Genomic DNA, 17,340 nt, shown 5'->3' on the forward strand with positions numbered 1-17,340 from the left:
CCTCCCCTCCGGTGAGTAATCTTCCTTCTCCCAAGACTTAGGCTATCTCCTGGGCCCCTCATATCCAAAATTGGTTCAAATTAAACTTTGATGGATCGAAACTTGAAAATTGTAAAGCCTCTTTGGTTACCTTTGTCTCGCATGGGACAATGTTCTATCGGCTAACTGCTCAATTCTTAAAGTTGTAGCGTGGGATTTGCGAAAAGATATCAAACCGGCTTTAATTCTCAACATAAAATCTCTTACTATTAAAAGTGACAATTTGGTGACAATCAACTCTCTTCATCTCTAGAAAGTTCCATGGGAGATTAACTCATTGTTTTAGTCTCCACAAATATATCATTATAAATCTTGGAAAACAATGGAAACAGAAAGAAGAGAAAAAATGAATATCGTCAATTAACATTCAGTTAGCGAACAATCATTCTATACCTCATTGATTTGATTATTTACCACTGTTTTCATTAAGCTATGATTGGATTTCTTACCACAATCAATGTTTCAACCGTGATTTGATTCATGAACTAACACATCTCATCAAAATAAATTCAATTAACCCCTGTAGCGCAATTGATTAGCTAACAAAGATATTCAAATGGTACAAATTAATAAAACAAAACCCCATCGAAACCATCACAATTAGAGAAGCTAACCTATCTAACCAAAGCTAAGAAATGCAAAAATGAAGCGGGAAATAAAATGAGGGTTATATTTAACCCGTAGCCACGAGTTTATGAGGTTTAGCTTTTTAGCATGCGATGCGTGCGACAACAATTTTTTCATTGTGATACTTCGTAATATCGAGTAGCTACCTTCACATGCACGCAATATATGCAACAACACCTCATTATAATAGTTTAAATTGATAGTTTTCATAAAAGACTATATTTTGTTCAACTTATTACAAAATAACTTCAGATAAGTTCTTGATTTGACCTAATTATCCTCTATGTAATTGACTTACACAAATTAAAATTATATAAACCTATTGAAATGATCATTTTGGCAATTTTTCCTAACCATAATGTTGCCTATCACTTGCAACGTTAACATTTCTAGCAATATATTATCTCTAACTTTGTCCTAGCACATGGTCTTTTTTTTTATCTTTTCGTACTTCTCCTCTCTTTAGTCTTTGTACACATTCAACGTTTTGAGTATGAAATAACAAAGGAAGTATATTATCGCACGAGATGATTAAATAAACTGATAATTGACAAACAACTTGTTAGCGTATGAGACTATGAGAGTGAGGATTCCTTTATCCCTTCCCCTTACTCCACGAATCTCACCAAACACCACTTACGAGTCTCACCAGACACCACTTACGTTGTAGGTTGACATGTGAGAGGTGCCTGGCAAAAAAAAAAAGAATGTTTTTAAGAAAACCAACCACTGAATTCTCTCTCGTCAAAAAAGCTTATGTCATTGGCTTTTTTGAGAACTAAAAAGATTAACCACATATTTCAGCTCATTACCAAACACAAAGATAAGAAAAATTTCCACTTCTCTAATTGCACAAACCTCTTCTTAGTACCAAACCAAAATGTATGTTTTGAAGAAACACTGCAAACACACTGAACCACCTGCAGTTTTATTATCGAAAGTTAGATCTCTGTCCAAAATCCAAATGCACCCATACAAATATGAGCCGAACTAAATTCAAACTCGTTCATGATTAAATTCATTACACATTAAGTCCAGGGTAGAAAATAAGAACTAACCAGCAGCAGCAGCAAACCAAAAATTAGTAGACATATTATCTGCGGATCCGACATTTCAACTCTTTCGCTGCAAACTAGAGCGTTCATTGTTATCCTGCAACTGCAGGCATTCGGATTGTGCTCTTAGCATAGCATTCTGAAAATAGCTTCTCAAATCAATGAAACCTAAACCAAAATTCATATAACAAGCAGTGCTAGTGTGCTACTGTTTCGAGTGAGTAATATGCACAATACTCCAACTAAGCTCAAACCTAAACCAAAAATCACTAAAACAAGTAGGTATTAGTGTTTCCATTGAAATACAAAGCTCCAACAAAGCTCAAACAAAAAAGTTCACTTTAAATCATGGTTACTGCAGACATCTTCACAGTTTAGCCACATTGCCACATATGCTCCACACAGTAGTTCACTTTACCCAGGAAAAGCACAAGATTTTGTTTCTTAGCTTTTAAAAGTTTCTCCAACTTACATGCAAGTGGGAATTATCATGGTATTTAACATCCAGATCACTAATACTATTCACAACTACTAAAGGGAAGCACTCAAATAAACACTAGACCAACAAGGAGGCAACTAGGTAGCGAAATGAAGATCTACATAAAACCAAAAGGCTTCGTTACAAATACAATAGATAACTCGCTAAGAAACAATCCAGATTATAAGTGGTGTTTACACATGGGATTATACACATTTAATAGTTAGGTACGTCATTCGTTACTAATACCCTTCCTAATGTGGAAAACTTAACACACTTTATTAAGCATCCAACCATCCTAAATATGTTAAGTAGACCATGACAAATTAGCTAATCCATCTAGTATTGTCTATCACTAGTGATGAAAGGCACATATAAAAGATGACAAACGAGGGTAATATTGCAACCATAATTATAGGATAAATATTAAATAAATGTAAAGAATTGTATGATTTTTCTAGTACACGATCATCAAATCTGAGAGTTCCCCCACATTCGTACATGAATAGACATCATCTGTTGACAGATAGCAATAATCAAACCTCGACAAGACATCTGCTTATCGTATCTAACAGTTATTTGGATAAATTCTAGTGGTAAAAATGCATTTTTAAATCAAAGCCTTAGGTTTTCAGCTCATAAATGAATAATGGTAATAGTAATATATGCCTATGTAATGTTACAAAGATTGCCTCACCCCAATGCCCATGGAAATGAAACTTCACCCTCTAGACAAGTTTGCATCACCACTCAATACTAACTTTAAAGGTGTTTGTGGATGGTAAAGGAAATCATGAAGAAATGAGGTATTTGAGGGATTACAGTACCATGGACATCTGTGTCAAACTTTCTTAAAAATTCAACATTCACCAATAAGTTCATTACTACTACCACTATTTATTACGCCTATCAACGCGATCCCATAGGAAAAAAAATACTATTAGTTGGCACATACATCAGCTTCAACACTACTAGAGAATAGAACTTACTATGAGATGTTGACCCAGACAAAAATAATCCAAGACAAGAGGGAAGGTTTGAAGGGGCGCTGCCTTAAATAGTGCAATCTTATATCATAGGGCCAAACACATACACCACCTCATCCCAATGGCTCAAAGAGCACATACTTGTCAATCATTTATCCACCACGTCTACCTAAGATATCAGGTAGCTACACAAATTTATTTTATACGATCATGTCATAGTTCGCATTAAAAAGAACCTTAACATGATTGCAGATATACCACTATTTTAATTCCACATAGGTACTATTAGCATCAGGTCTGAAGAAAATCATATTACTCAGTTGGGCTAACCTTAAAAGAGCAGCATAAAGTTGTAAATCTCCATTTAGCACAGTTTAAAAAAAACTACGGCGTGGTGAGGCCTAAAAGGAAATCACACAGTTTTATGATTAATGTAGCAGCGGAAAGAGTTAGTGTAGAAAACCAGAACCTGGTCCAGAGATAATGACCATGACAAGATAATACTACCTCAATTTGTAATCTTCCTAGTGTTTCTTCTGTCTTCCTTTCCGCTGCATTCTTCTAGAGGATGTAATTACAATCATTCAATCATAAAAGGATGCCAAGTGTGGCCGCCTGAGCACTTCATATATATATACTCCCAAATCATTACATTTAACAAGCAGAGTCAAATTTAAGGAAGGACTGAAGAAAATCATAATGAAGGTTTGTCAAACTCCTCCTTTTCCAATATGCAAATATCTTCTATTCATTATGCTTCTAAGTTCATGTAACAATTCATGCAGTTACTTAGCTGGATGCATCGGAAGTTACAAAAAGACGTCACAGGTTCACTGCAGGCTTCAGTTGTTGGTATTACCACTCTCTCAACCTTAGAGACCCAACTTAGCAGTAAAGCACCCACCAAGATCTGTCTAGAACACAATAATGCAGCATCATACCACCTCCTGGCTTTATGAACCGCAACTTTAGAAAAATAACATAGATTTGCATCTCTCATTTCATGGTAATATGGACATGACCTTGTCAATGTACAAAGTTGAGCTTTAGAAAATGTCAAGCCTTCTTCCAGCCTATATATTGCAAAGTTATGGCAGATCATTTCCAAAGAACAATTACTAATGTTACTATAGGTTGCCTGCATGGCTACATATAATTCTAATTTCCTTTTATTTCTGTATTCAGGGAGCTCTTGCACTTGCTTGTTTCTGCCATCAGCTAACAATCAAGTAAATTATATAACACCAAGTAATGAAGCAAAACAGAAGTGGCAACAAAAGGGACATTGTCAGCATCACCTTAAGGAATTTAATCCTGAAAACAATGAAGAGTTCAATGAGAAAGAATCCACAGATATATTTCCAGGTTTCTTGACAATTGGAACTTTGAGTATGGATCCAATATCAGAAGCCCCGACTCCAAAATTTGATATGCCTCATCAGGTAACAAATAAAGGTGGAATACCAAAGATGAAATATGACCTGAAGCTCATCAATGAAGAATTGGAGAGATTTCTGAAGGTTGAAGCTGAAAAGGAAGGGACCACTGATTCCTCAAGGAGAAACAGTCAAGCAAGCACTATTACCCTCAGTGACGAGGTGAACGAAGATGTGAATGATCACAACTCTACCAATAAGCAAGTATATCCTCTGCAAGGATATCTTCTTGGATCATCCACCGAACTCCTGACAACAAAGCCAAAGGCAAAGAAAGAAAAGACATTCCTGTATGAGCTATTTAAGAAGAGCACAAAAAAGGACAGACGCTCCATCAATGAGGCTGACAGAACCCCAAGACAAGCCACCAATGAAATCAAGTCACCTGATCATCTAATGAGCAAGATGCAGCTTACAACTCAAACTTCTCCCAGAATCACCCGTGATTTTACAGGCCATGCAGCTGAGTCTTTCCTGACTCTCAGAAGACTCACTAAGGTAAGTCTTCCAGCACTTCAAGTCACCTAATTAAAGCAGAAGTTAAACTATTCCCAAATATCAATTACTCCTATGCTTATTTCTCTTCTACATGAAACTCAGTCTTCAAAGGGCTTTCAGAAAATATAAAAGCCTAACAGATTACCTAAATGGTAAGATTTGATCACCTATGTACGTGTCCTGAGGACCTGAACCTAACCTATTTAGACCTGTAGAGCCATACAATCTCTTTAGCCAGCAATCAGAGCTTGCACAAAATGAACCACCATTGAGCACCAATAAACCAGTGGTAGCTAATCAAAACCAAATCAAGCCACCTACACATTAGTAGATTGTTTAGGAATGAATACTAATTCCAAAAAATTATATTATCTTTATACAAAGTTCTTTGTAATTCAACGCCTTAAAAATTCACTCCAATCTATTATTAGTAGAAAAAGTAAGAAATAATAAGAGTTCACAAGGAAAATCAGCATTTACAACAATGGACCATGATACAAGACGTGATTTGATGGTTCTGATTGATCCAGCCACACGTGATTCTATTTTTGTAAGGTGCACACCGGGACGTGGGAGTTGGGATCGGAAATCATTTTCCCAACAGCCATTGGTTGTTTAAAATGACTATATCCCAACATAACATGGAGACAAGAATAGTGTACCTAACTTAGATTTCGATCTACAGATCAATCAGCTTTTCCACACAAAAGTGCATCCTGAAATCAGCAAAGCTGCATCTGCTGCAAAAGAGGCCAAATTTGACAAGCAGGAGACCAGGAAAAATAATAGCTATGAAGATTCAGTACTCAAAGGTGGTGGAAAGAGTCGAACTGGCTGTTGGGGCACTCTCAAGAAAAGGAAAAAACAGCGCCCTAGTACTGATATGAAACTACCTCAAGATGCAATTACCCAGAAAGGTTTGGATCTTCCAGTGGAAGACACAAGTGGTGATGCAGCCACGGAGCAGTGGATCAAAACCGACGAAGAATGTAAGTGCACATGCATCATCATTGAGATATATTATACTACCTTCGTTTCACAATACATGCACCACTTTTTTTTTCTGGATGTTTCACCATACGTGCACCATTTCCTCTTTTGGGTGTTTCACAATACATCCTCTCCTGTAAAACATAATCACATGGATTCAAAATGCAATGACAATACTCTCTCTCCTCACCCATTCTTTGCCGTGTATAAATGGTGCATGTATTGTGAAACTGAGGTAGTTACACTAGTACCATTAATTTAGTATTATATTAAGAAATGATTACACAAGTTATTTAGGCCAAGAACATAATCATAATAAATCATGCCAACAATATAAGATAAAAATAATTATCTAAAGCGGCTCCTTCAGTTCAAGTTCAGATCCTTGACAGAAATACAGGCCTGAGTTCCCCAGTGAAAAAATGTTAGCTACTTAGCTATTGTCTCTCTAGTCCTCCCAGTCAAATAGCAATGAGAATGCCCAGAAAAGGTAAACACCTCCATATCTCTTTTACAGGCAAACAAGAAGGCTCCATATTTCCACAGGTCCCATTTGACATGTTAATTATCATTTTTGTCATTTTTTTTAGCTCTCCTCACTCCTCAATAACTCAGCAATATATATGCAGTCATAGATAGCCAGCAAGCTCAACTTTAATGATTTTAACTCTTGGGCTTGTAGATTTTGTATTGGAGCTGCAGCAGCACGAGGGAGTCAAGAAATAGAAGTTATTTATATCTACTATGTTTGTAGGGACAAGTAATGCCATGCATGGCTAGACATAATGAACTTGTGCAGTATTTCAAAAGTTCCATTTCTATTTATATGAGCTTGTGCTAGTGAGTAGTGATCTCTATGATAGACTTATTTATCTTTCTCTTTCCTTTTTCCTTTTCCCAATGGACATCACTGTACTGTGCTTGGTAGCAACCAGGTGTGCTGTTTTTGTCTTCCTTTACAACATCTGTTTATCTAGCAGTCTACCATTTTCAGTATATACTTCTTTTATAAAATTGAAACTGTAATAACTCAGATATGGAAAAATAGTAGCATGAATAATGACTAGTGATAGCAAATCATGGATAGTTACTATAGAACAGGCAAGTACAGCACTTCCCATTTTGAACTTAACTGAAAGAGTTGTTACTTAAAAGTCTATAGCTTTGGTCACATAAAAAACTATATCAAATGTCTAAAAACACTTTTTATCTAACTCTGTCATTCGATGCATCTCTTCCTTTTATTTATGCTGCTTTAGCCACTCTCTACAGCAACATCCACTCAAGCAGAACCTAAAATTAAAGCCATGTTTAAACCCGAAAATATTACGGCTGCCCCAAATATAAATTTTTTGGCAAGTGTATTTCTTGTGAAGGGCTCCGAGGTACTCCCCCTAGGATATACTATCCTCACACATCAAGTATGACCTTAACAAGAGCAGTTGACCAGGATCTTCAGTACCAGTTTAACCCAGAAATAGTAAAGGAAACTTATCTGCTTTTTCCTGGCTTGAGAATCTGACTGCCTCGTCCAACAAATTTTTTGTTATCCTGTTTGTGATAATAGTGACGTAAATCACCAACTACGATATCTATCAACGACATTGCTTATTCCATCCCATCATAGATAACCAGTTCGATGAAGTTCAAGGCCCTCATTGCAATCTAATCTAGTCTTCTGCCAGCTGAGGTATTAAGACAACATATATGGTTCCTAATTTTAGACACATATATTATGTACACTTGCCAATAAATTTAATTAGTGCCTATATGCAAAATGGCTTTAGTTAACTTAATCTGGGATACCTATAAACATCCTATAGCGTCTGATGCATACAATTTAGGCTGCTAACTTGCTAAGGGCATACCACCAACAACTTTTCAAGTAGCATTAAAAGGTTTGACCAAGCCAAAAGTCTAATATAAGTGGGAGTTGATATTCGGTAAAGTAACATTTGAGGTAGCTTTAATGTTTGAGTAGAGTTTTGGAAAAGCTAAAAGAACAAGCTTTTGGAGTAGTTTTGACTTTTGAGGGTAGAACATAGTTCATTATTGTCCTTTTACTAACTCAACAACGAGTTTTACCAAACACTAGATGTTTTAAAAGTTTTCTAAGAGCTAACATCTAACAACTAACCACTAGTTTAACATCTAACAGTTATTATAACAACACTTACCAAATCAACTACTTTTCCCAAACATGCCCTAGTATGTACTAAAGATGTTACGAGAACTACATAGTGCTATATATTTCATGAAAGATTCTCCATTATAAAATACTTTATGACAGTGTGTTGGAAATTGGATAATGCATTACATTTCACAAAAAGTTGTGTCCATTAACATCACAATACGGACATTTAACACGATCAATTGTTATGGTTGATTATCACTTAAGCTAATAATATACATAACCTAATTACTTAAATAACAACTATATGTGTTTGCTAAATAACTAATTAGAATAAATTACTTCAAATGTCTCCAACAATTACTAGAAAATTGTAATTGAGGGAAGTCTAAGCATGTCATGACCTCTACTGCTTTTTCAAAATGACTTAGTAGAGCACTCAGCCTGTCAGATAAGGTCCAGCCAGATACAGCTTCCTTGAAATTGTTGGATTGAAGTTAAAAGAGTCTCTTTCCAATTCTATGGTTTAGGCCAGGCCCTTGTTAGATGCATATAGGTAAATTTGTATGGCATGGTACGTAATAAAATTATGAACAGAAGACTGACCACCTTCGCCCCTAACCCCTCCCCCCCATAAAGCTTGCAACTGATGAAGACAGCCTAGGTGTCTAAACAATTTTCAGACAGAAGATTGTAGTAAAGACAGCATATATCTAGCAACCTGATCCTGTAAATCAAGTAAAGCACCAATAAAATATTCATATAAAACCACAATGTTTCCAAGTGGCAAAGTTCACACCACAGAGGGGTTAGATTAGACCGTTAGAGAGTCATAAGAAACAAGACCATTGTTAATATCCATTTGCTAAGGAAATTCATAAACCATTTCTCATACTTATTATCAATAGAGTCACTTTCCTATACTTGCATAAGATGAAAAGTAGAACAGCAATGTTAAAATCAATTATCATAATGGTAGAGGCTCCTCCTTTAGAACCCCACCACCTTCCATCCTCCATGACTGATCAACAAGGGGTGCTAGCTCTCTGTAATTCAGGATACACAACATCACCACAAATACCCGCAAAATATAGAATGAAGAACAAGAATAAAGGCACGCTTACTTAAGATCATGGCTCACAACAAGTAGAGTCAATTCCTTCTTCAGATGCTTCAGTAATTTTGCTACATCTGCTCGTGCCTGCCAATCTAACTCAACAAAGAAGATTGTACAAACTTAAGTCAGACCCACAAAGAAATGCCTTCACAAATAATATTACTGGGAAGACTACACTGATTAAGTTTCAAAGCAAAATCTTGATCACACATTCTTGCAATAAACTAATAGCATGCATCTGGTACACAATTTAACCAGCATCACAGCTGCTGACTTCAACTTTCACCTAGAGGACATAAAGGCAATGTGCAGCCATATTCATCCCTTACAAGCTAAGACACTGAGACATCAAGTCACTCAAAGAAGTACAATATAAATAGAAACCTAAAAAGTATGTTTCAACGTACCAAGACCAGCAAGAGGCTCATCTAGTATCAACAATTCTGGAACTTGAATCTGAAACAAACAAACAAAAAAAGAAAGAAAAAGAAAGTCAGGGTAATTAAATTGTGGAGGTCTTAACCACGTTACTATCTATTATTACCTCCACTTTGTATTGTAAGACACTTAGACACCAGACTTTTGGAGGTCAAACTTTGACATTTAGTCGTAAAACTATTTAGACTTTGTATTATGAAAATACTTTTAGATATCATTGGAATAGCAGTGTTTATAATTTTTTACTAATATCTTATGAGAAAAATTACTGGTCAATGTTCAAACTTGAAAAATATGTGGGTTTCTTGCATTATGAAGCAAAGGGAAAATGCCAAGATGAATGCACAAAATGTTGCTCTTACTAATTGAATGGCAAGAGCAAGTCGACGTTTGTAGCCGCCACTAAGAGACTGAGGATCTTTATCAAGGGGAACACCATTCAACCCTACCTAACAGTTAAACAAACACAAGTCAAATAATAATCAAAGCAAGATTATACAAAAAAAATGGTGGCTATTCTTGTCAGCACAAAACAACACATGAGAAGTAACAAATGCTGGATAAGTGAAAGCAGTGTCTCATATGTTGAAAAATGATATATGTAACACCCCGTATTATATATGATAACGTTGTTAATTTAACCTTTAGAGTGACATATCCGTCCCGACAATATTTTTGCTAGTTACTACTTTTAAATGTTTATCTCTTTATTGTGTTTCCATACAAGGAAGAAATGTTACAATTTATTTATCAAAGAGGGAAAAAAATACCCAATTTAGAGCCCGTGCAAGATTTGAAGCAAGATCTTCCCTCATTTGAAGACTCCCCTTTTTATTTGGCCAGGCAAATGTGATCTCCTCCAATAGAGTATCAGCCAGAAAGTACCTAACACAAAAATAAATGCCAAGTAAGGACTTCAGATGATGATGAGGTATGAGCACAACAAAAATCTGAGCAAACATTACACCAAGCAAGCTACTATAAATAAGACATACAATGACTCCGTTCATAATACTGAGTATATTACTTCAATTTCACAATGTAATTGAGCTGTCATTAGTCGTTTAATAAACTTAGATTTCCTGAGAAATTACTTCTAAACCTTTTCAAAAAAGAAGCATGAAGTATACCTCATTGTCTTCATACTGTTGTTTTCCTTCAGATAGGGGGGATTTTATTTTTATATCTATTTTCAAGAGGGAAGAAGCAGCGAGGAGTGAGGACACACAGTTCTACAAATAAAAAGATATAGATATTTGTGCATCCATGAACAATTGTATGGCCTCATTCAGGCACAAAAACAACTTATATACGTTTTTAAAATCCAGGTTCATAAAGGTTTAAATGTAGGCTTGTCATGTCATAATTCCATGTGTATAACTTTCTAGACTATAAATTCCTTGAATCAAATCATCCCTTGAGTAGTTCATTGAATTGATAATGCACCATCATGCAAAAACTATTCTCAGCCTATCATACAAATTTCAAAGCGACATCTTTAATAAGTGGTTTACGTTAACTTTAGAAGTGCCTCATGTTCATTAGGAATCTTTATTCACACTTGTGCAGGATATTATAGTGTATTTTGATGCTATTAGCTCAATAGGATGAACATTGCGCAACTCCACAAGGTTGGGTCCAAATCCACATAGGGTACAGAATGTTACCACTTCAGCTTCATTTATCTGAGCCTCATAGTAAAGCACAGTGGTCAACGTGTAGTTACAGCGTTGTGCATATATTTCATTCTCATGCTGGGAGGAGATGCTTGAGACAGGCTACCTTTTGTGAGATGTGTAATTTCTAGGCTTCAGTCTGTCTGTTACCTAACACAGTATTCAACTTCTAATAGTAAGTGAAGTATTAGGGGTAAATTCTTTATTTTGCTCAGAGAAAACAGTTATTCAGGCTGTCTTGCATAGTGTGTTCAAAGTCTAATTTTCGATCTTTCTGTTGAATTTATCAGGTAATTTCACATGAATTCAAGTTCTAAGTTATAATAAAACGAGTCTCTTGGGACCATGGCTCAATCTAGAATTAGTAGACGTCTGAATTTGAAAAAGAATTACTTGATTGCAACAAGGCCCTGCACGGCGTCGGCAAGTCAATCAATCTGTTAAATGATTGGGGTTCTACTTGTACGAAGTGGTGTAAGCACTATTATCTAAGAAGTTATGGTCTCTTGCGGGGAAATACCGTACTCTACAGATTGAAAGAATGTGGTTTGTGTTAATAACGTCATCATTGGAGAGTTAAGTTTTGAAAGGACCGGAAGATTGTATCAAGGAAAGCTAGACCTGCTAATAGCATCTCTAAATCAACGTTGTATTCAGGCACGTAGAGATATTATAGCTGGAAGAAGTTGTACTACTTAACGCTTTATGACTTTATGTTTTAAGGTTGGAGACTTGGAGTGTGGGTTTCCAGGGATGAGTGGTGCTTTTGTACGTCACCACATTTGTACTTGTTTCCTTTTTTCCAATTGAAATATCATCTACTCCCTGGCAAAGAAGGTCAATATAATTCAATAAATAAATATAAAAAAGAGCTCAAAAGTCATAACAATGATGATCTTCCAACTTTATAATTTTTGTAGAACCTTAAAAGTAACCCATTGAATATCTAAAGTCCCCCTTTTTGTATTATACAATTACCATTTTGACTTTCTAAGTATCCTCAAAGGCCACCTAATCGGGTAACTTGTAACTCACCCCTTTATTATAAAAGTCATGCTTTCCTTTCTTTTCTTTTTCTAAGGTACCTCAGTAAGCAAACACTAGTTATAGTATCATCAAAAGTACATGCAAAGTATATATACACATACAGTTACCAATCTGGCAATATTGCACACCTTTCAGGGAACTGGAAAACAATACCAACTCGCTGTGCTGGTAACAAATCAGGAGGCTGATTCGGACATCCATCCTCTCCATACCTTTGTAGAAGAATGGAACCTGATGTGGGTTTGCTTAGCCCAGCAAGTAGCTGCAAGCAAAAAGAACATCAAAAGGATAACATAAACTGAAACAAAATGAGAAGGTGATAGAATTACTAATAAATAAATAAAACAGATAATAACCTGCAGCAGTGTTGTTTTTCCACTGCCACTCCGTCCGAAGATTAAGCCAAACCTGGAAAAAAAAATATATACATTGACGTCAGCTTGTCAAATTGAAATGTCCTGTTCACAAATATGGATTAACTGACTTTAGGTAGCACCAGAATAGGGACATTTTCACACAAACAATTATGAGCTCGTCCTAAGCTTGGCACGAAAAGTAAGCAACAAAATGGGGTAGCCCCATAAAGGCATAAACTAAATACCAAAATCATAAATCAGAAGCTTGCCCTCTCACAAAGCACATATACATCATCTGAAAGTAACCAACAGAGATGAGCCTGGTCACTGAACTATTTCATAAAGATCCCCGTATATCTATATCAACTGACAAGGAAATGAACTAGCAGCATCGACTCTTTGACAGCAATATATCTTCAATTTAATACATTGTGTATATAAAATTGTATTCACTCACAAACCCGCAGCTTTCAGGTAATACCCCTTCTTAAGCGTATGATTCAGAGGAACAAGTCAAGTGATACAGCCACCATTTCTAATCTCTCTTTTCTGATTGTAGTAGAAGGTCATCACTTTCATTAGAGACATATAGTATAATGAGGTATCTCAGCAATGAATTGCTTATGGATCATGCCGATTCAATCGATAACAATTGTTTATCAGATATCTGGTGCCATGACAAGTAAATAACCGCACAAGAGCTAAAGAGACAAAGAAAGATGGCGCCATGGTCCATAATAGAGATTTCTCAAGCTCCTAATTAGAATACTTGTAATACATCATAAACACCAACCATACCTTTTTTGTGGAAGACAAAAGCTTATGTTATTTAAAATATTAAGTTGAGTCCCAGGTGGCCTATAACAAAGATTTCTCACCTTGCAGAGGCAAAAAAAAAAAGTATGAGTTTTACAATATATGTGAATCCAAACATCTTTACCACCAAATTCATAGAGACTCTGCACGCAATTCAGATAAGCAGACCGACCAGTACAAGCAAGTAGATGACATAAACAAACTAGTTTCATCCCCATACAAACAAAAGGCTAATCTCCTAAAAGCATCTAATCTTAATGTTAAAGGCTCATATGCTAATCGCCAAATTCAGTTTCTGGTGATACATCACAGTATTGACACTAAAAACAAAGTAAATGATAGTTTTGGATTAATGCACCACATGCAAAATCAGCCTAGACTAGACCCAGAGCAAAAATGCAACAAAGCACTTGAAATTTTGAAGTATTAAGGAAAAGAGTGCCAAGAGGCTAATTATTGAGGTTGTCCGACAGAGACACAATCATCAGAATACTTCTATGCCATCTTGCTTGATATATGGATATGTGACCTGCAGCCAGCTCTAGGGAACTACTAGTTGTCTATCAAGTTAATTTACTGCAGCACGTTTTAACTAACACTCTATTAATTTATTCTAAAGGATGCCTCACACTCAGTAGTAAAGCTGTCAGATCAATGAAGAGGAAGAACAATAGGAACCCTCATGGTAACAAGCTATAAGAGCTGCAGTTAAAAAGCAGAAATAAAATTGACAAGCATAAGGTTACATGAAATAATTTTAATTGGCCCGATTACTCTAGTACTGTAACCCGTCTCAATTTTGAGCAACTGCTTGAAATAATTCTATTACCAGATATTGCTATCACATTTCTTTTATATATCTTTCTCAATACCACCTATTTTCCCTACCAACGAGATATGACTAAAACCAGGCCAAAATGCATCTAAGTTAACCAGCTTCATGGTTCCTCATCAACAATAACACCTAAGAGATGTTACATATTCTCGACCAATCACAAGTCACATGGAAAACACCTTCTATGTATAATTTGAGACTATCAGGGAATCAACTCATAATAGCAAAACACAGCTAACAAAATCAACTTGAAATGTGTTATTTTAACACAAATATAGAATGCAAACTAGATCCCAAATTTTTACTGTCATTGTACACAGATTTCCGTACTTGATGCCATAGTACTATAACAAACATCAATTGAATCTTCATGATGTTGACATATTTTACTCTTGCATTTATCATATTCATCAAGAATATAAGTTGAGCAAACTACCTAACTTGTCCACAACTACATGATCAATATTCAATGCAATTTTACACACTGACAATAAATCAATTGCACTTTCTTTAATTCCTTCCTTTCCCTTTCCATCCAAAGTCCACCATATCGCGAATGAGACTTCTGTAGGGAAACTTCACCCCTTTTTTCCCACAAATTTGTGTTCTTTCCTCACTTATTCCATTCAACTCAACACATTAGACCCCCTTTCCTAACATTTACATCAAATCAAATTGGTAGGTGTGAAATGAAAATCAGCTAACTAAGTACAAAAAATCAATTAACAACTAAGTATATGAAACATGTATACAACAATAATTGCAAGCCAAACAATTTGGCTTTTACCAACTAATTTAATTATATATTCAACTGACCCAGAAATTAGAATGTCAACAAACAAGTATATATAGCTTAATAGATTTTCACATGGCATTCAAACTTTAAAAAAGAAGAAATTGCATAGACCCAGAAAAATTCATACTTACTTCAAAGCAAGAATGGTCACAGAAGATTCTTAAAGGCTGTAACTTTCTTGACTTCATTCTGTAACATAGAAAAATCGAGCCAACTTACAAAACAAAAATAAAACACATAAAATTTGCTGCATATTCAAGTCTAACTTGGATTTAATTACAGAAGGTGAAAACAAGAAATAGTAATTTGAAGATGACGCATTACTTGAAATCAACGGAAAGGGGACTAATAACTGGAGTACCCATGAAATTGGTAAACATAAGGGGGGAGTGAACTTCCATGCAGATATTCATCTCTCTCTCCTTAGAGTTTGAACTTTCAAACTTCCGACTGTTTATGAGAAAATACGATATGATTGTGATCCAATGTAATGGGAGAATGGTTCAGGAAAGCTCAAGTTGCGAAACCTACTAGATACTACTCCTTCCGTTTTCTAAAGATCTTCTCACTTACTGTTTACCAAGGAAAATCAAGTTGTGTGGGACATGATGTGAGTAAAGTAGGAGAGAGAAAGGGGTTAAGATAAATAAACAAATAAAAAGGGGTTAAAGTAGGAGAGAGAAAGGGAGTAAAATTGAATTAATAATGTAATGGTGGACCATATGATAGTAACATGAGAGGGTAAATAGGGAAATTTGTTTTGCCAAATAAGGAATAAAGCAAAAGAGGAAAGATCTTTTGGAAACACCCTTAAACGGAAAGAGGGAAGATCTTTAGGAAACGGAGGGAGTAGTACATTAGAATAAAATATAGATAGGTATGTACTCCCTTTATTTCAAAAACTAGCTTTTCACCCGTGCAAAAATGCACGGGAGGTCATATTTGTATGTGATATTATAAATTATTTATCAGACAAAAAGAGACATGTTATTAATGTCAGCAACATTTTTGTTTAGTGAGATTTATTGAAATCAAACTGAATTGACAACACATTATGATTAAAAAAAACAATTACACTATCTAAACTGATACATACAAAATTGGGTCAATTACAACTCATACACGATTTAAACATTTTGAGAAACTTCCTCGTAAACCACATTGGTTGAAACAGATGAGTTGCCACAATCTTTATCACATATTAAGATTTTCATATCCTTTTTGCTTGTAACTCTTGAAATAGTAACATATAATTGTCTGTCGTTAAATACATAACCCAACTTTTAAGAAAATGGGTAACTTTCTTCCCTAAATGGGTGAATTAACTTATATAAAGCTGGCTTGTTTAACATTAAAAGTGACTCATTCTGAATTAAAAAGTAACCCATTTGGACTTGAAAGCGACTTGTTTTGACCAAAAGTGAAATAATCTGACATAAACTTATTATACTCCTAATACACATAACAGTAATTGAATATAAAACCTACTAATCCTAACACTCTAATCATCGACCACTTCGTTATACACCCTTGTTCCTTGGTCCTCTTCCTCTTCCTTCATTCTCTATCTTTCCCTTCGAAATTGCCAGAATTCAATTTTTTTCGTACCGAAATTGCCAAAAATTACAACCTAAAATTTGTTGATCTATTTTATGACAAATGATATTTCGATTTTTTGCACCTAAAAAAATACTACCTCCGTTCTTTTTTAGTTGCAACATTTGACAAATTGCACTATTCATGTTCTCTTATTTGACCACATTTATTGATTTATATGTTAAACAAAATATAGTCATGTGGGGTCTTGTTTGATTCGTTTCGATGTAAGCTTTCATAATATCAAATTTTTATAATTTTTACTTACATACAATTAGAGATAAAACGATTTGAAATTGTACATTGGCAAGCGTGAAAGTCAAAACGTTGCAACTAAATAAAAACAGAGGTAGTACTTAATTTTATCAATTTTATTTTAGCTTGTTTGATATTTGAGATTAGATATTATTTATATCATTTATA

At 35.2% G+C, this 17,340-nt stretch overlaps 2 protein-coding genes across 5 annotated transcripts; one reads left to right on the forward strand and one right to left on the reverse strand.

Annotated features, from left to right (window-relative positions):
• Nucleotides 1-1,197: 1,197 nt before the first annotated feature.
• LOC104895239 (ABC transporter I family member 11, chloroplastic) lies at nucleotides 1,198-15,840 on the reverse strand. Of its 4 annotated transcripts, none has more exons than XM_048646104.2 (12): nucleotides 15,646-15,840; nucleotides 15,453-15,510; nucleotides 13,673-13,752; nucleotides 12,875-12,926; nucleotides 12,647-12,780; nucleotides 10,566-10,680; nucleotides 10,158-10,244; nucleotides 9,765-9,813; nucleotides 9,365-9,449; nucleotides 1,725-1,824; nucleotides 1,525-1,586; nucleotides 1,198-1,355 (listed from the first exon to the last, which is right to left on the reverse strand). In XM_048646104.2, exons 1-12 carry the CDS (start codon nucleotides 15,732-15,734, stop codon nucleotides 1,289-1,291), a joined length of 978 nt encoding a protein of 325 aa, XP_048502061.2. In that variant the 5' UTR covers nucleotides 15,735-15,840; the 3' UTR covers nucleotides 1,198-1,288. The 4 variants fall into 4 exon arrangements, with proteins under 4 accessions (XP_048502061.2, XP_057252006.1, XP_010679994.2 ...); XM_057396023.1 differs by having other exon boundaries at nucleotides 15,683-15,750; XM_010681692.4 differs by lacking the exons at nucleotides 1,198-1,355; nucleotides 1,525-1,586; nucleotides 1,725-1,824 and adding an exon at nucleotides 5,448-6,243.
• On the forward strand, nucleotides 3,920-7,299 carry LOC104895240 (protein LAZY 1). The gene is made up of 4 exons (XM_019250112.3): nucleotides 3,920-4,037; nucleotides 4,371-5,119; nucleotides 5,805-6,108; nucleotides 6,792-7,299. The coding sequence occupies exons 1-4, from the start codon at nucleotides 3,965-3,967 to the stop codon at nucleotides 6,833-6,835; spliced, it is 1,170 nt and encodes a 389-aa protein (XP_019105657.2). The 5' UTR covers nucleotides 3,920-3,964; the 3' UTR covers nucleotides 6,836-7,299.
• Nucleotides 15,841-17,340: the final 1,500 nt, after the last annotated feature.

Source organism: Beta vulgaris, chromosome 6, assembly GCF_026745355.1.
Source record: "Beta vulgaris subsp. vulgaris cultivar EL10 chromosome 6, EL10.2, whole genome shotgun sequence".
Taxonomy (NCBI): Eukaryota; Viridiplantae; Streptophyta; class Magnoliopsida; order Caryophyllales; family Amaranthaceae; genus Beta; species Beta vulgaris.

Coding starts and splice junctions, on each gene's coding strand:
- LOC104895240 (XM_019250112.3), top strand. CDS start 3,965: ATGCAGTTACTTAGCTGGATGCATCGGAAGTTACAAAAAGACGTCACA. Junction 4,038..4,370: donor ACTGCAGGCTTCAGTTGTTG/GTATTACCACTC, acceptor TTCTGTATTCAG/GGAGCTCTTGCACTTGCTTG. Junction 6,109..6,791: donor GATCAAAACCGACGAAGAAT/GTAAGTGCACAT, acceptor TTGGGCTTGTAG/ATTTTGTATTGGAGCTGCAG.
- LOC104895239 (XM_048646104.2), bottom strand. CDS start 15,734: ATGAATATCTGCATGGAAGTTCACTCCCCCCTTATGTTTACCAATTTC. Junction 10,681..12,646: donor GTTTTCCAGTTCCCTGAAAG/GTGTGCAATATT, acceptor TTTTTGTGTTAG/GTACTTTCTGGCTGATACTC. Junction 9,814..10,157: donor TTGCTCTTGCCATTCAATTA/GTAAGAGCAACA, acceptor TGTTTGTTTCAG/ATTCAAGTTCCAGAATTGTT.